Source organism: Dendronephthya gigantea, unplaced genomic scaffold, assembly GCF_004324835.1.
Source record: "Dendronephthya gigantea isolate DGI-Jeju-01 unplaced genomic scaffold, DenGig_1.0 000034F, whole genome shotgun sequence".
In the NCBI taxonomy this organism is placed as follows: Eukaryota; Metazoa; Cnidaria; class Anthozoa; order Malacalcyonacea; family Nephtheidae; genus Dendronephthya; species Dendronephthya gigantea.
The window spans coordinates 49,508-67,983 of NW_021163044.1; the positions used below are offsets into that span (position 1 = coordinate 49,508).

Genomic DNA, 18,476 nt, shown 5'->3' on the forward strand with positions numbered 1-18,476 from the left:
GGGAAGTCATGCCACATGCTTGGTTTGAAAGTCTTTCCAGTTTATGGTGATCTTTGGCCACCATACACTGGAAAGACTTTCAAAACTTTCTCTTGACTCAACCTAATAAAATAAAATGTTTATTTAAAATAAATATATGCAAATTTTGGAATTTCCCCCTTTGTAATCCTGTTTGTTGAAAATTTCACTACAAATCGTCCAAACGAGTTTATTTTAAGCAAAATAGATGAAAATATAGATCACAAAGTAAGGTACAAATATTTGTAGGTTTTTAGGCGAGATTGCTGGAAGGCTTCGATTTAAAAAGCATATGATCGGCAATAAATATCTTGGGCTTGGCTTATAGGAAAGCTTTTGAAATGAACTAAACTTATACAAATATTTCCTAATAAGATCAGCGGAACATGTCAGTTGTGGAAAACAATTGAATACCATCAGTTCGATAGGTATGCAATCTCTTTCAATGATAATCACGAAGATAAATGAAGTTGTTTTTCCAAAAGCTGCTGGTACCACCCAAGGTACCAAGGTTTGCTTTAAATGAGGTTTGCGAGGAAGGTTCATATCAGGAAGGTTTGCGGAATTGCATTGTTAACAACGGACACGGGATGACACAATGGTGCCGTATTTGGTTAAACAGTTGAGATCTACTTGAAAACTTTTGGAGACTTGTTAAGAATGTAAATGATATGTCTCTACCGACTTTCAAAGGATTCAAACGATCTTCGCTGATAAACAGGTTCTGTTTCATTAGATCACTGCTGAACATCACGAGTTTTATGTGGAACGTTTGAAATTTTGCGAAATTGCTGCACAATTTTAGACGGATAGTGGAGCGGTAAAAACACAAACTTTGTTACCGGGCCTCTACTCATCAACTGTTACTATACAAAAGGAAACCTGAACTAAAATAACTTTATTTATACTAGATAGATCTGTCATTTCTAAACTGTTCTTCCTAGAGATCCAGTAACTCAGTAAGCCTAAGGATAATCTCTTATTGATCCAGTGTTACTACAGGTGGAAATCTCTAGTAGTGAGTAGTAATAAGGTGTGTTTGTTTATACAACGTCTATGTCTTTATATATTCTGTTGGATGACTTCAATCTTCTGCGTAAGAGAGGACCTACAGGAATTCCCTAACTTTGTCCCCAAAATTTACTTGTTGTAATTTATCACATTAACACTAACACTGCATTTATTTCAACCGGGTAATAAACAATTATTTGATACGTTATTACTTCTACTCTTCCACATGATCAAACAAGCTACTTCAAGCATTATATATGCGTGACAAAATTAAAACATTCAAGGCAAGCAAATAACTTTCTTCCCTTTCCATATTTCATCCTGAACTTTATCACTCGATGTAGATTTCTCAGCCTGGCCAGAGAATATCGCACACAGGAAGACTAGTAAAGTTCCTCCTAATGCTGAATAGAATGCCCAACCAAGAGAACAATCGCCAAGTTTGAACGCTGACGGTTTGTTTTCATCGTCATTTGGGGTTTCATAACAGTATTTCACAAATTTCTCATTTTCACTTCCCCATCCTGCAGGCCACAATACCAGGCCAACTAGAAGGAACAAACCTATAATAAAGAGGATTAACGTTAAAATACCACGCCAATTGCATTCCTTTGGTTCAAAACCTTGTTTCTACGGGATGGTCTACGTCGCAGCCGGATATAGCGTATGAGAAAAATTCGAATCACATACAATTATTGTAACTTACAATACCTGCAATTGCTTGAACGACTCCTACAATGGGTATCAATGGTTTTCTTCCAATCTTATGGACACAAAACGCAAGCAACGACATACACACGCATATTGCAGTCACGGCGCTACCAAAGACCGTAAAAATGAGACTTGCTTTCCAGAAATTACTGGGTAATTCATCGAGATTTTCGACATATCTGTAACACGACCATCTTGTTTTTCCCGCAGCTAATAACTGTTGGCCACATCGAGAATATAAACCAATGGTCGGTCTTTTTTCTGTGGTATTATAATATCCATCACGTGCAGTGTTCCAGTTCGGTGAAATAATCGCTGCGATTAAAGCCATAGCTGCTGTCAGGGACATTAACATCCATAATAAGTTACGAACGGTTACAATAACGAATCCCATCGTCTCGCTTAACTGTGGTTACGAGTTCAGCTAGAAAATACGTGTATAATTATAAGATGAACATTTAATAGTACTTCGTCGTAATCGATTGGAACTTTAAAAAATCACCAGAGATTGTTAATAACTAAATATGCTATAAATATGCTATAAATTATAAAGACTAAAATAAAGTTATGATGTAGAAAGGACGTGTTTCACCACAATCTGGAAAGACAAAGGCTTTACAGCGTTTATGGATTTACGACACTTTCATTAAAATTAAACTCCGACGACTTATTAAATACCGGTATAGCCTTGGGATATAAAAGAATAACAGGAAAACTTAACCCAGTTACCCTGATTCAACTAATATTCATTCCCGCACGCATGCGCGAGATAAGGATATGTTTTTATTGCGATATAGATATGCCCGCATGCGATATAGATGATGTAGGGAACCGCGTGCATGGAGAAATCTTATCTCTTTAAAATTAAAACTTGCAAAATGCAAATACCTGTCAGGTTCCATATGAGATTAATATAAAACACACCTAATCAGGCATCATATTAAATAATACGTTGAATTTGAAATCCGTACTTCAGATATATTAGTTACCTATAGCTGCATTAACTCGCTACTTACAAATTTCCTTGTTCCTTACAATTAATATTTTTACATCCAAAAACTTTTAGTTTTCTTTACCTTCGTACAAAACATTACTTACAACAGTAGAAAAAACCGAGTCTTATATATTATATATAGACTTTATGACACATGATTTTAAATGACTGCCTATTTTCAAGAAAGTACTTATAAAACCATTATAATACAGAATGTTTCAAATCAGACAAGATGCATGACAGTGTAGATATCATGTTTCGCACGTTTAGTATAGAACAATAATTTAAGTAAAAAAGAAAGGTATATACGCCCGTACTTTACAACGCTCATGAAATAATCCTTACTTTAAATATTATTGGCTTTAAATTTCTGTCACGAAACAAATCTCAGGTAAAGAGATGAAATGAAATATGTGAAATGAAGGTCATGTTACCAGACTTACACATTCATAGCGATCCTATACTTGAGATAGTCGAGCACGCGGCACGCCTGACAAGATTTGTTTGGATAAAGATTCTTTTACATGGATAAAATGAAGCATCGACGTTTCCGTCTCCATTAGACATTCACATCACATCGACTCATAATTATAAACCTCATAATTTCGTACTAAATAGGTATTTTAGATTTTCCTAAGTTATGTCTTTCCCTGTCGAGGGAGACATCTGCGTGACGTCAGACAAATACAATAGTAACGTATTTATTCATGCAGTGGTGTGTAATTTAAATCCGTCGCTTGCTAAGAACTGATAACAGCATTTATTCATTCGAGATGTTTCATGAACCTCTTTTACTTCGATAACATACCTCATGAATATTGACTAATTGTTATGATCAAGTAGCTATTATTTTCCAAGCGTATTTCATAACTGACTCGGCATACGAATACTTGAGCTATTTCTCCTGAGCTCATTTTATATTATTCTAATTCTTTCAACGTTTCCATTTCGATTTGATGAAAATTGCGTGTCATTTTTATTTAATGTGTTTTCATTTCCTTAATTTGTTTTAATTAACTAAGACGTTATAAGGTAACAACTTTCCTTCTAAAAAGTCAAGAGAGCTTATAAATGTCTTTCAAGAAAGATTGATCAAGTATCCGCTATGACATATATAACATATTTATGCCACACATTTCACAGTTTACATAAAGCATTTGGTTGTAATCCGACATACAAGGCTGTTAAATACACGTTAACTTACCTTATTTACTCTGGATTATATCGTCTGTGCCTGAAAGAAAACGAGTTTATTAGATTATTTCTCTCGATATATATATATATATATATATATATATATATATATATATATATATATATATATATATATATATATATATATATATTTATATATATATATCAGAAGAAGAGGAGACATGCAGTTGTTTTAACAAGTTGGTTTTTGTTGAACTTCAACATTGAAGTCGTCGTGATAGACGAACGTCAAATCCTGGTCCCCATTTTAACTTGTTTAAAGGACAATAAATTCGTGTTTCTTACTAACATTCCACAAAACCCGACATTTATCTAGTTGCGACAAAGCCAAAGGCTAAGGTCATTCTGCACCTATAAACTCATCGAATCAACACGAAAATACAGTAACCTTTACATGAATATCTATATAAAGATGTTTTCGTAGTCTCAATTTGGGAAGGAATTAATCAATGTTATCCAAGTCAACAGTTTAGCTGAAACACAGCAGGCTGGCCACATGAAAACCACAAGCCGTGTTGCCTGTTAGGCCTATATATTCGACTAATCACAGGGTAACTCTCATTCAGCGGAAAGATTCAAGTAGATTATTTACTATTGTTGGACAGTACAGATGACTTCTCTTAAACATTCAATACACAAGAGATTTGTATAACTCGCGTTCTGGGAGGCTTTCAAAGTGCGACATCCACATTCAATAATTAGTACCAAATTATTTTGAATTAATGAATGAGACATGAAAACGACGGAAGTCTTATTGTAAAGCCGTTTTCATAATAAATGATAAATGCTGAAATGAATACTTTCTTTTAAAACATGAAAATAAAAATATAGTATAGAAAATTACCATGCAATGTATTTATCTACATCATATATATAATCTATATACTTATATAGATATAAACCAACAATGGATAACACGCGGCTGCAACTTTAACGATAAATAATATAAAAAAGTTAGTCGCTAAATTCCGAACATACAAGGTATCATTTAACCAGTCTATATACACGTCAATGCGCCCGGGCAGAACTTTTACGCACGTATAAACACACGTAAAATACTCTAAAAACCAAGGAATATTGATGAATATATTGAAACCAAGCAGCCAATATATACAGTATCGGGTTTTGTTTTATGAATATGTGCTATATATGAGGCCTGCGTGATACTGGCGGGATAATTTATAATTATCATCTAGACAGAATTTGAAAATTACATGCATGCTCTTTATCTGAATACCATGGTGTCATAATGAATAATAAAAAACAGCCAACTCACGATTGTTGACAGCGTCGTCTGAATAAAGAATTTTATGGAAGACTAAGATTATTTCACTCCACAAATTTCAGTACCAATCTTGTATCAGTTATATGAAATACTAAAATTCTTTACAGTGGCTGGGGCTGCGAGAAAAACAGCGACTCAGTACTGTCTCGGTGCTTGGTATATATATATATATATATACATATATATGAATGGAATGTCTATATAGGGAATAAAACCTAACAACGCTACGTTTTTCACAATGAGCTACGAACATAAAGTTAATCTTTACTTTACGACAATAATCTTAAGTCTTAGGGCTGAATCGGGCTGAATATATTGAATCATTAGAGACAAAATAAACGAATCTGCTTTACCTTTGCAATCCAATGCTATCTTGAAAAGCCAAATGACTAGGTTCAAAGCCAAAGCGATCACAATATTATTGCACAGGAGTTTCTTGTTTAACACGTCTTTTTCAGGATCGTCTTGCTATCTAGTCTTGCTAGTTAAGTCACACGTACGAACTTAGATATATACACACATGAGTTCAACAACATATTAATGTATATAGCTGTGAGACGCGAGTGCGAGCGGATATGACATCACGCTGTGGGTATAAAAACAACACGCCCAGGTGGCACGACGGGAAATTATAAAGAGTTGGTCATTAGCTTGACCACCCTGGCTGGAAGTTTACACACAGCCTTCACGACCAGGTTTTAATTATTCCAATATATATCATGATCATTTTCTTGTGGAAACCAGACATTTTACATTATGTATTTTTCATGCCTATAAACTTTGAATTAATTTGAATTAAAACTAGAATATCCAGGAATGCAATTGTTCTTGAAGTTAAATGTATAGAAATACCTTGACTCATATATTTCTAGTAATTTTAGAATAGTAAGATGTTATTGACTTGTAGTTCAAAATTTCTTATTAAAATTTGGCAATGCTGTCTTTAGTTCTTTAATGGAAGTAGGTAATGATGGTAATGATGGTAAGTTAATGTTGGATAAGTTTGGAACACTTGGACTAAAGTTTTTAACTGCAGCTACTGCTCTTACTGGAGCAGCGGTTATACCAGCCTAAAAAATTATAAAGGATATCATTTTACTCATTTAGATAAATCCTCATTTAGAAAAGTTATACACTTAAAAACTTACTTCTGATTTTTCAAGTTTGTTTTGTGCTTCAATATGACTTAGGATTTCAGACATATTTGTTTCCAATACCATTCCACCCATGACTATTTCAGATAGTATATAATGAACCTAAAAAGAAAACCATGCTCATTGGATATTTTGGAAAATGGATTTAAATCACCCTAGGTTTATTGTAAGTAAAAATAGTTTTAAATGCAAGATGCACATATAGTTTTATCATATAGTTATTACCAATGTAGGGGCAATTATGACTTATGATTTACAAATACCTTATCAACATGAAATATCAAGTCAAGTTCACAGACATTTTCAAATGTCTTGTCAAGTGTTTCAACAAAAACCTGAATTAAAAGATGATATTTTAAATTTATAAAATAAAATGAAACATTGCATCTTATCTATGACCAGTGATCTTACCTGTATCAAATCAAGTATACCAAGTTCACTCTCTGATGAGTCAACACAAAATACAAAATATAATGTAGCATAATGACGATACACAATCTTCACATCTGTCCCATCAATCAAGCTGTGAAATGAACGCATCACAATAGTTAAAATTTGAAGAGATTTATCAGAAAAGCATGGATAAAAAACTAAAGAGAGGGAGAAGAACTGGTTAATTTGAAACCACCAGGTCTCCATCTACATATGAAAAAGAGTTTAACATTCCTTATCACTTTAAAATCATTGTTCACAGGAAATAAAGTATTTTCAAATGCATATAAATGTTTGAAATGATACCTAATGTGTTCGTCTGCTCAAAATTTGGAAAGAAAAGTTCTTTCCTAACATTTCTTTAACTTATCCTAACATTGCATCACAGAATAAACATCACTTGGTAGTTGGTACTAAATATGTTCAAAAACAATTACCTCCCACTTTCCAAGAAGTTACAACAGCTATCATCCCTTTTTGCCAACAAGTGAAACGTTTCTCTTATTATCTGTTGTTGGACATCTTCTGGCTAAACATTTTAATGAAGATAATCACTTTCTCCTTTCTTCATTTCTATATCTGGTTCTGGTATTGTGTCATTTGTGTCAAATTAACCTAGACTCCTAGTACCGGTATTTCAAAGTGGATACATGTACCCCAATGAAGAAAAACTGTCGAATACTTACATAGTATGTGAAAAACTTTGACATTCGAGGTTTTCCATGATTATTAAATATCAAAATTGCTTTTATCATGTTGCTTATATATTAATTTAAAAATATACAAGATGGCGGAGAAGCGAGAAGTCTGGAACGAGTGTCATCTTGACGAGTTCAATGACGAGTTCATGACGAAATTTTATCCTAAAAGTGGATATACCACCATATTGAGAATTTTTAGGGTTTTTCTTCGGCTTTTCCCGACGCTTCACCTGGATACTTCATATTCATATGTTCAACGTATTGCCTTTTGGTTTCTACACTGCAACGTATACTGTGTCCTTTTGTTCCGATTGAGTATGACTATGAGATTACGGCCCATCATATTAAGGGTGATCCATATGCTGCGGGTTTACTGATAACCAGGACACGGCAATGATCGTAGAGGTGGGAAGTTCACTTTGCAAGAATTAGCTTACAAAATCGCTTTAAAACCTTGGCAGAATTATAAATGTATATAATTCCCCGTATATTATACAATATTATATAAAAACTATGAATTCATTACAACGTTTTCTTTTCATGCTATAGAGCCGGAATTCGTCAATGCACTATCATGGTCTTCCATAGTTTAGCACAATTTTTTTTCAGAAAACTTTAAACCTAAAAGGAAATATAAATACGAGTTAAGCTGAGGAATAGGAGATTTAACTCGCAAAAAAACATATTCCATACTTACGTCAGTACATTCTAGATTTTCTTGACTGTCTTGTGTCTCTCTATCGCGATCCAAAGCGTATCCATAATTATCCAGGGTATTTTTAAAACAATGTACATCTTCTTTTAGATGATCTAAATTATCCGCCCTGACAGTTCTATGAACTTCACTTGTAGTAAAACACTCAACAGTTTGTTTCAATACATTTGTCTCACTAGATGAACGAATTTTTAAACGAGGTTTTGCGACAGGACGGATTCTCTTCTCGACTTTAGGTTTCTGATCACAGGATTTTGACGTACTTTCCGTGTACCTTTCAGACATCCTAAGATCACTCAGTGCTTGCAACTTCAATCGTGGCTCACGAAAACTTGCGTGGATGCTCCCATCTCGCACGCATGCGTGTGATTTAAGTTCAAGTGATGACATTGTTCTTCTGCCAATACCCAGGCTGTTCTTATCTTCCTCCTCAATGAGGCTATTGATTCGAGATGAACTCCCACGTGATTCTCGTGCATACAACTCGAGTATTTTATCTGTAGATACAGTCTGTAGGTCACTAAGTCCACCAGATAATGACCGCGGTTTTGTATTCTTTTTTCGCGAGAGAAGTTTCCTCGCGCCGACATTGTCCCAAAATGTTTCCTTTTCAGGGTTTTGGTCTGTAGGCGAGAGATCCGAATCTGAGCTCTCTTTGCTTGTTTTCTGACTGGTGGTTTCATTTTCTTCAAGTTTCGATTGCTTGTTGATTTCTGTACAGGAAGCTCGGCGTTCTAAGATACCTTGGTTTGGTTTGCTACGGTTGAAAGCGACATCACTAGCAGATCGCATGAACCTTAGATCTTTATCACAAAGAGATTTTGGTCTATTATTTTTATTTCTCGTGTTAGATCTTCGCATAACAACAGCGCTATCATCAACTGACGTCTGTGATTTGGAATCGGGTTTAAATTTTCCAACTAGAGAAAAGAAAAAGTCAGCGTTGTTTTTCTTGTCATGTATTTTCCTTAGAGACTTGTTATTGTTGCGTAATTAAATTTACTTAAGAACAATTTTACAGAGAATTATAATGTTAAAGGATCCTCACTTTCAGGTGGACTCGTGTCTTTCGTTTTTTTATTTTTCACAAGTTGTAAACGCCGAGTTGACATCAGCTGATGCGTTACCATGGCAATCTCTTTACTAGGAAAATAAACGAGAAAATATCATGAGCGGATCGCATTAATCCGGACGCTGCGTTTTCAAGGGGCTGTTGTTAAATGACGAGGTTTAGGATAGTTCAGTATTAATAGTTCACTATCAATAATTTTTATAAGATGTAGAATTGTTTGGTAACAAATACGACTAAATCTTTAAGAAGATTTAACAACGTTTGTTAGCAATTGATGAACCTGGCAATAAGAGTTCAACTTACGCCTTGACTTTTTCAGCGGGGGGTATTTCAGCAATGCCTGTTGTTGAAACAACAGGAATAGAATCACTTGTATTACTTCCTTGACGCACTAGTTTAAGATGTTGTACATCCTGTACTTCAGGATCTGAATTGATCATGCGACTTCTTGGAGAAATGTTCTGCGGTCGTCGTTTACTTCAACATTAAATGTAAAAAATATTCTCAGGAGATTTGTCATTAGGTTATTCACGCAATCATACCATTTACACAGAGTATGAAAATGGTTGTTAACTATTCTTTCTGTGAGTCAGGGGAAGGAATTGCTATTTAGAGAACAAGTATGTGAATGTATAGAGGAAAACATCTTTTTCTAAATAAAACTTACTCGGCTTCAGTAAAAGTGCTCTTAGGGCTTTCTCCATCAGGAAAATTACGTTCTCGAATTCCAATCGAAACTTTTTTATCACTTTGAGAAATATCTTCTATTTGATTGCCACATTCATCCTAGAAATTATGAGCATTGGTGATTAAGAAAACAAACGAGTGATTATACGAAAGACTCTATTTAGTATTTACAAAAGAGAAAATCTCATACAACAAGCGCCCCAACAGTCTCAGGTCTATGCGGCAAATCTTTTGGAAACGACTTTTTTCTTGCTTTCAAGTTCTGAAAAAGAGGTAATCCAAATAATAATAGTTGCACCTTGTACACTACCTTGTACACTACCTGTCCCTTACCTTGTATACTACCTGTCCCTTCGGGCGCCGAAAGCAGTTTAGGGCGGCGGGGGCAAAATTAAGCTTTAATGTGAAGTACACACAACTTGGAGATCCACAAGAGAACGTTCCCCGTGAACGTTTCCTCTGACCCCGTGGCTACGGAAACTCTGTTTTAATTCTTAAAATTCCCGTACACCCTCAACTAACACCCAACTAACTAACTTATATAAGCTCCACAATCATCCTAACTATCCCTCACCTCAACAGATTTCTTAAGTTCTTTGTTCTCCTTCTTATATCCGTTTACTTCACGAAACAATGTTGCTACACGAGATGCCAAGATCCAACAAGACTCGGCCATTAATAAATATCTTGAACATATCGATTGTTTTTGTATATAGGCGACACTTGACGCTGTTAAGCCTTCGTGATCTTTCGCCAGAACATCGGCACCATGTTCAACCAATGTTTGAATGCAAGCCGGATGACCCATTTTAGCGGATGCGTGTAGGGGTGATTGCCCAGTTGCGTCAATGATATCTGTAGTATATAAGTCTTTTATCAGAATACACTCCGGGCCTGGTAACGAAGACCAACTGATTTTTCACAATATTGTACAATACCTGTTGTAATCTTGCGTTTTTCCATGAAGGCCAGAAGATAAATCAAACATTGTTCCATTCCTTCTGATGCAGCATGATGTAATAAATGAGTCTGTCCATCTCGTACGGCAAGCTCAACATAAGCACTGCTTTCTTCTACTAACCATTTCAGACAATTCACGTGACCATTCTAGGAAACAGAGAGCAATAAAGTGTTCATCATATCACACATTCTAAATTTCTGTAGTCGAGCATTACATGCCGGCTAGAAAAAATATCACTCTATTGAATAAGACAATAACCTCAAGGCAATTTTTCTTTCTGCCGATTTACTTACTTTTGCAGCATGAGCTGCGGGTGTCATGCCTGAATTGTCCAGGCTGGAAACCTGATCAGGTACTTGGGATGCAAGAAATTTCAGACATTTCAGGTAACCACCCTTGGCAGCCTTGTGAAGTGGAGTCTCTCCATTATTGTCTTTAGTCGTACATAACGCAGTCGAGTCTTCAGAATTTTTATTTACGAGTACCTGCTGTATAACGACAAGGGCTTGATATTTTATCAAAACGATTAATAATTATTCACTGCAAACAAGAGCTTTAGAAAATATTTACCATAGTTCCGAGGTCTCCTTTGTCCGAGCTAACTAGCATTAACTCTGATGCATCTAGGGACCCTAATACAGGTCTTTCCATTTGCGTAACTACTACCTTATCACACGTAACGGTTGCACCCTCGTGACAATCAGTGTCTGTTTGTTGAATGTTAGCAGCCGCCGTAGCAATATCATACATCGTCTCTTTTTTGGCTGGGGAGGAAGCATTGACTTCCTTTCCATTTTGCTTCGGTTTTTCGCTTTCTGACACTTTCCGTTTATCCTTTTCCGCTTCTTTTTTCTTTTCCTTGGCAGAGCTATATTTTCTCGGTAATTTTCGTATACTGTTCCTCATTGTCTTACGAGGTAAGGGCTCCGGCCGGACTACAAAGGGAACTTTAACCCCGGGCAATGTTGCTATGTCACTATAATTGTTTTGCCGGTCAGATTCACTTCTTGAGCAAGTGTCCAAGTATTTGAGCTGTTGAACAAAACAATAAATAATTCAGGTTCGTCGTATTTTCTAGAGTAGAGTGTAGTGTAAATTAGAGTCTAGAGATAAATTAGCCTGAAATTACACTGAGCTCTGAGTAGTAAGAGGTAAATCACAAGAGAACATCAGGTCTGGCAAAGGCACCGATAGAGCAAAAAATATCGTTACCTGACTAGCGTGAGTAGCAAGTATTTCCTTCTGATTTCCAGTCTCCCTTCTTCTACGGTCATTAGTTAAATCACGTCGTATCTCATTAGTCATTGCCTAGCGCATAACGACCTATCAAGTAAATGAATAATTCACCAAGTGAAGTATAACAATAATTTTTATTACATTTAAATGGTTTTCTATTTTTAAGATCAAGCCGAATCACTATAGGCTTGTATTCAGTACACATCAGCCAACCCGACCTTTTTGACCAAGAAAAAGAAAGAAGCTTCGCCTCATTTGATGAAGCGAAGCAATGTAAATGTTAATTGCGTATTTTCATTCAGTTTCCACGCAGTTTGATGTATCTTGTGTATGTAATAAAAATTATATAAACTAAGCACTAGTCCTCTCACCGAGTTTTTAATAGGGACAATCACAGACTGATACAAAACATTTACATAACAACATAGATATAGTGAATATTCTCCATGACAATATTTGTACGGAAGATAGAAATAATTAATGTTTTCAACTATAATAAGCCAGCTTAATCCCATATTTAACCAATGTTATGGTTTTTACATCTTTATATGCATTAAATATCTTGTGAGTAACAAAATATTTGCCCCAGCAAGGCGTAATTACGATAATATGAATACTATTTCCATTTTTGCTGAAAAAATAGGCTCCTATTATAAGACTGTTAATCTTTTGGTACAAAGTACATGTTAAGAATCTACATATTCATCGTTCCCCCTGTTTTATGTCACATTTGGTATTACGTCATTACCATGAAATGATTCGTGACATCTTGTGAAGTAACAAACGGTCAAATTCGCTAAATATATTATCGATTGAATTGGAATAATTTTTGATAAGCCCTGGCATTTCACTTTGGAAGAAAAGAAAGAACATCGTCGGCTAACATTCAAGTGAACCAAATGAAGTACAGCGTAAAATGGCACACAACTTCACACACAGTTTTATACGATGTCAATCCGTCACTTAAGCCTCACGAAGTTGAGTCTGAATGACGCTTTTTCAGTTCTTCCATTATTGTAATATTACAATCTGCTGATCCATTATAACTTTATAAAAATACTCAGCAAAAAGATTTTATTTCAACGTATTTGAATCAATGTCATCATGTAATTAATACGTTCATAACTATAATCTGCTTACTTCGTTATTGGGTGCACTTGACACTCGCACCTTGGATGCAGGAGGCTAAGTAACTATTGAAATCAAGCAATACCATAATTTTTAGCTTACCGTTGAACTCCTTAAAGAAACGTGAACCCTTTAAACCGAATCTGATCATATTTAAATCCACTTTTTAGTACAAAAAATAAAACTAACTGAAGCACAAATGATATCAAACCAGTTCTCACGATTTCTCACGCTTGTACCGACTAACTAAAGACTTGGATAGAAAATAGCCAATGAAAAACGCAATACAAATCAAATAGACACGTGTGGTTTGGCATACACAATACAGCACACCATCAGGGGTCCAATCAAATTGTGATAATAACATCATGGGGGTTGTTCATCTATTCTTTAAAATTGTTGGGAAACACTGATGAATATATCGTGTTCAAGCAAGTACATCGTAAAGAAAGGACCACTCCGTTAAAAATTAACTGTTTGCATATTTGTCAATAGTGAATTATTGGTCACGATAACTTTATATATAGCAAGCATAATAAAATATTCGAGCAAAAAAAGTTTTAAGTCGATAATTTATTGACATAATTTTAACAATATTTCTGGCAAACCATTCAAAAAGAACACCGTCTTACGAGGAATGCCGAACTTAACGACCAGATGAAAGTTAATTCCGACAAATATTGCGGAAGGATTAAAAAGTGGTCATGAACTACAGTCAGTAAACACTTAAAATATTTAGTTTGAATTAAGAACTTTCAATCTGATACCAAAGAAACCGGCGATAAAAAATTCACAATGTCTTTCTTTGAGATTGTTCTAGAAACTATACAAAAGTATTAACTCATAGTGTTGTGTCTTGGAACCCTCTGGAAATAATATAATTTAAATAAGCTTTTCTCTGAGTCAGCAGAGTCACGATTATTAATGGCATTACGGCCTACTGTCAATATTATTGAACCATGTTTACAAAAGATTAACTTTTATAGAGGTATTCATTTTATGGATTTGGCTAAAGGGTATTGCCAAATTCTTTATGATTAGTTGAAATGATTTCACCGCCAAAACATTTGTAAATAAAGGTGCGGAGTATTAAGTCTTTTCCGTAACGGAAAATGAACTTCGGCCAAGGCACAGCCACTGATCTGAAATTTCAGATCAGTGGGCACAGCCTGTATATCAGGTATTGGATTACAGAATGTGACGTCTACCACTGAGCTCATAAAGTGAATGAACATTTCAAATCACATTCCAGACTATTTGATATAGATCATGTGGTGATAACAGTATCTGTCTTTAAATATAAATATGTTAAGAATGTCCTTACGGAATTCACTAAATAGACTAAAACTTAAACTGTTCGACTAAAAAACATCTAAAAATCTTCTTGTATATCTACATTAACACTACCGAGGGACATTTCTCGGACATATTTCTCTCTAGGTTTTTCAATTCCTAGATAATTATATCATCGCTGATGTTATTGTACAACTGAGTTAAGACGTTTTCTTTTAGTTTAATTTATGACAAAAAATTGACACAAAACCGTCATAACATATGTCTTCTGTGTGCAGATTAGCTGATTATAAACACTAAATTGTTTGTCTAAATAAACATATTTGATATCCACAATACCTTGAAGGCCACCACCGATGCTAATAGACTATTTAACTACTCTTTCTCTCTCTCTCTCTTTTTAATAACTCCACAACCAGCGTAAAATATGTCCGTCTTTATACAAGGCAAGAGTAGGAGATCAGTTCTATACAAATCACATGTATGCTTTTACTTCAACAAAGGCGCTCAGACGCTAGATTGCCACTTCATTATGAAAAGTTTCCCCTCAAGAATTTCCGGTGTGACCTGCCAAGCTCACTTTAGGTGGCGTATTGAACTCAGTTGAACTCACATCTTATAAATGTACATTTGTCCAGAACCAATTTCAAGTACAAACAAGATGACTAGCAAACTGATTCCCATTCACTCACTTCATCGTATAACTTCTTTGCCAATCTTATATGGTAATACCATTTTTGAACAGTCTTGAGTTATTTAACCATTTGGTAATGTTAATTAGGTAGCTTAATAAATAGACATGATCTGTGTGTGCATTTAGCAATAATCTACCGCAATGTTCATATCTGATTTTAATCATCTTATTAAAATAAGAGTTACTTTGTCACGACTAGTGTTCATTCAAGTTATCAGTGTTTCATATCCATCCCTGCATGACCCTGTATCGATAAATATTTCTGAAACGTTGTAAATTACAGTCAAAGAACTTAATGACTTGCCAATTTATCACAAATGCATTCACTAGCGTACGTCAGTGATTTTTAAACAGCATTTATTCAAACAAACCAGTAAGGGGTGAATGAGATGATGGTCTATATATCATCTTGCATTGCATGGCTGAATTCAAGACCGGCGAATGCCATCTAATTCACCCGGCTGTAGATCTGCATTAAAACATTTATAGTAGCTAATTACCTAATTGTTACAATATGAAATCTAAACCATGATTGATCCGGAAGGATATCATGTGATCCAGATATAATCAATAAAATTTAACAGAGAAAAATTGTGATTTCCGTTGGTAGAACAATAGTTAACTTGCCTACTAAGGTGACTAAGGACGAATTGAATTAAATATTGTTACTTCCTTTGTATTGTGTGCAGATTATTAATGAGCAATAACTAATTGCTTTCTTTGATAAGTGCTTTCATTCCTAAAGTCCTATGTCTGATAGCGGTTTTTTCAATCCCCTCCAAATTGCCCGTTATTTGGTATAACTTTGATTAAATCTTAGTATTCGTAAATTGATGATCCTCTTTAATAATTGTTGCTTCCAAAGATGAAATTTTATCGCTTTTCGAGAATTGTTAAAACGGTTGAAAAAATCTATGTAACGATAAGCGCAACATCAATGGAGCTGACACTTTGATTTCTAGTAAGTTCGCATTATAAATATATTAACGTTATTATATACTACGTTATATTATCTACGTTACACTGTACGTTATAAGGTCATAAGACTGTTCTGTAAAATCAGAATATTTAAACGGTTTCAAACAACGTCTTCAAAGACAGTGGATAACATTGCAACTGTTAACTTAACGAAACCTGGCAAGAATCGCATTTTAATCTGGTGCAACTCCCTTATTACAATGGTCAAGTTAATGGATGGTGACTTAAAAATACATATTATTTTATATATATTAAAACATCTTCAATATTACCATAAACCTTATGTATACTTATTTCATTGAGATCTCTATAGTCACTTACTTTCATCCCTTGGTTGAAATCTTTTCTTTGGCATCAAGGACTGATTCCTTTTTGTGTTTGGTCGTGAAGATTGATTGGAATAACAAACAAAAAACTAAAATGAATTTACAACATTTGCATAAATTTAAAATAAAAGTGATTTTAGTTATCTGCAGCCAGTTGTTCAAAGCTAGGTAAGTGATTACCCAAGTGCTTCTTTAGGAAAAATGGCTTTTTGTCGGTCCAGAAAATACTTATGAAAAAAGATATTCTACTTTGTAAACACCCAGGGTTAAGCTAACTGGCATTTGAACAACTGGCCCCAGGAAAGGGAAATTACACAGTATGTCAATGAGTTGAATAAAAGTAAATAGACATGAACTTGATAGTGACTTGGGGGTGTCGCAAATAATTTATTCTGGTCTACATTTCCAAATCAACAAAGTGTAATAAGGTAAAATAAGCCCCAAAATATTTTGTGAAAATCCAAAGTATTTAAAACATTGACCAGAACCACATTGACCACATTGAAGTCAGGGTACTTCCATTCCTCTTGTTCATGCTGCTGGTATTTCAAGTACAATAAAAAAATTTTATCATGTTCTTCATGAATTCTTCGTCTACTCATTTATATTCACATATCTTGATTGATCAAAAGCAGTGCAACTACAAAGTGATGATGAAGAAGGAAACTATAGATGTATAAACTTTAGACTATAGTCTAGTCATAGCAATCTTCTCAGGAATCAGTTGTTGGAGCTGTTATTGCTAGGATTGTTTGAAATACTGTTCAAACAACACCACAAGACTCCTGCATATAAAAACCCTAACATAATATTAAAATAGTCAGACAATTCCTGAATCACTCTCAACCTCTTATGGTCTGAGTAAAATACAGCCTTCAAAAAATATTTTTCATCAATGAAACATTATGTGAAAGATGGACCACCTGAACTCAAGAGATCTTTTACTATATGTAAGAAGTTTGATATTTTTCTTTTCCCAAACTATATATTCCCTCCTCTCCCAGTTACTGAGAGAAGCAGATAAGCCAAAATAAGTATATTTACAATATGTTGACCTTATATGGCAACAAACAATATGACCCGAACAACATCTAATTCAGAAACTAATTTAAATCACATTGAAAAATTTATGTAATGTTCCTGAAATATTTGTAAAAGCATGCACTAAACTTGTTTGTGCACCAATTACGGTCCAAAAGAGTTAATATCAAATACCACTTGTCTGTTATCAATATCTATAAGCGATAAACGGTAAAATTGATGATCTTATATCAAACAAGACCCTGTCAATTTTGCCTCCTTTTGTTACGACAAACAATACAAAACATTCGTGTAGCATAAAATAACACGACACGTTTGACAATCTCACTCAGACTCATGCAATACACAGTTCCAATGTATAGCATAATATAACAAAATTGTCGAATACATTGACACTCTATATTCTCGTTTGTATAAGAAATGTTATATATTACAAACCTCAACCAATATTTCACGTCAACAATTTATAAATTAATTTAAAGTCCTATGATCGGGTCAGCAACTGAAATGGACGAATTGTACTCCTTGTATTCCTTTCTTTTTTTCTCAACCGGCAAGCCAGACAATGCTAAATGTCTTCTTGATGTTCTGACAGGAAAGAACAGTCAACGAGCTCACAACTTTCCAAATCTCATATTACAATCTTGAAATTTAATACTCGTTTTTAAAATAATCTACTTGTCGCGGCTCGTGAGTTTTTGTCGCGGGTCGCGGGATTTCTTGTTCGCGGGTGTTTGTCAGAAGAAATAAAAAATTAAATAAAAACATTTTCAGTTTCGGCTTGTGGTGGGGCTTGCACATGCAGGCTGGCGGTCTGTAGGGGG

General features: G+C 34.7%; 2 protein-coding genes across 7 annotated transcripts; both read right to left on the bottom strand.

The window, feature by feature from the left end:
* Nucleotides 1-1,020: 1,020 nt before the first annotated feature.
* LOC114525277 (AP-3 complex subunit sigma-2-like) lies at nucleotides 1,021-7,892 on the bottom strand. 3 transcript variants are annotated; one of them, XM_028546522.1, is made up of 7 exons: nucleotides 7,507-7,892; nucleotides 7,258-7,349; nucleotides 6,800-6,911; nucleotides 6,652-6,723; nucleotides 6,383-6,490; nucleotides 5,588-6,304; nucleotides 3,934-3,968 (listed from the first exon to the last, which is right to left on the bottom strand). In XM_028546522.1, exons 1-6 carry the CDS (start codon nucleotides 7,573-7,575, stop codon nucleotides 6,143-6,145), a joined length of 615 nt encoding a protein of 204 aa, XP_028402323.1. In that variant the 5' UTR covers nucleotides 7,576-7,892; the 3' UTR covers nucleotides 3,934-3,968; nucleotides 5,588-6,142. The 3 variants fall into 3 exon arrangements, with proteins under 3 accessions (XP_028402322.1, XP_028402321.1, XP_028402323.1); XM_028546521.1 differs by lacking the exons at nucleotides 5,588-6,304; nucleotides 6,383-6,490; nucleotides 6,652-6,723; ... (1 more) ...; nucleotides 7,258-7,349; nucleotides 7,507-7,892 and adding exons at nucleotides 1,021-1,592; nucleotides 1,741-2,164; nucleotides 5,226-5,365 and having other exon boundaries at nucleotides 3,939-3,968; XM_028546520.1 differs by lacking the exons at nucleotides 6,383-6,490; nucleotides 6,652-6,723; nucleotides 6,800-6,911; nucleotides 7,258-7,349; nucleotides 7,507-7,892 and adding exons at nucleotides 1,022-1,592; nucleotides 1,741-2,164 and having other exon boundaries at nucleotides 3,939-3,968; nucleotides 5,588-6,138.
* An 88-nt stretch (nucleotides 7,893-7,980) lies between these two features.
* Nucleotides 7,981-18,330, bottom strand: LOC114525276 (protein phosphatase 1 regulatory subunit 12C-like). Of its 4 annotated transcripts, none has more exons than XM_028546519.1 (13): nucleotides 18,091-18,330; nucleotides 16,607-16,700; nucleotides 12,169-12,279; nucleotides 11,527-11,988; nucleotides 11,250-11,441; nucleotides 10,934-11,102; nucleotides 10,570-10,850; nucleotides 10,186-10,257; nucleotides 9,976-10,094; nucleotides 9,612-9,785; nucleotides 9,285-9,379; nucleotides 8,219-9,156; nucleotides 7,981-8,142 (listed from the first exon to the last, which is right to left on the bottom strand). In XM_028546519.1, the coding sequence occupies exons 3-13, from the start codon at nucleotides 12,259-12,261 to the stop codon at nucleotides 8,137-8,139; spliced, it is 2,601 nt and encodes an 866-aa protein (XP_028402320.1). In that variant the 5' UTR covers nucleotides 12,262-12,279; nucleotides 16,607-16,700; nucleotides 18,091-18,330; the 3' UTR covers nucleotides 7,981-8,136. The 4 variants fall into 4 exon arrangements, with proteins under 4 accessions (XP_028402320.1, XP_028402317.1, XP_028402319.1 ...); XM_028546516.1 differs by having other exon boundaries at nucleotides 11,250-11,444; XM_028546518.1 differs by lacking the exons at nucleotides 16,607-16,700; nucleotides 18,091-18,330 and adding an exon at nucleotides 14,953-15,336 and having other exon boundaries at nucleotides 11,250-11,444.
* Nucleotides 18,331-18,476: the final 146 nt, after the last annotated feature.

What these genes read in the sequence shown, in the direction of transcription:
- LOC114525276 (XM_028546516.1), bottom strand. Translation starts at nt 12,261, where the DNA reads ATGACTAATGAGATACGACGTGATTTAACTAATGACCGTAGAAGAAGG. An exon ending in CCGCAGCTCATGCTGCAAAA is followed by an intron (nt 11,103 to 11,249) that starts GTAAGTAAATCG and finishes TCTGTTTCCTAG; the next exon opens with AATGGTCACGTGAATTGTCT. An exon ending in CCCGCTGAAAAAGTCAAGGC is followed by an intron (nt 9,380 to 9,611) that starts GTAAGTTGAACT and finishes TTATTTTCCTAG; the next exon opens with TAAAGAGATTGCCATGGTAA.
- LOC114525277 (XM_028546521.1), bottom strand. Translation starts at nt 2,134, where the DNA reads ATGGGATTCGTTATTGTAACCGTTCGTAACTTATTATGGATGTTAATG. An exon ending in AGTCGTTCAAGCAATTGCAG is followed by an intron (nt 1,593 to 1,740) that starts GTATTGTAAGTT and finishes TCTTTATTATAG; the next exon opens with GTTTGTTCCTTCTAGTTGGC.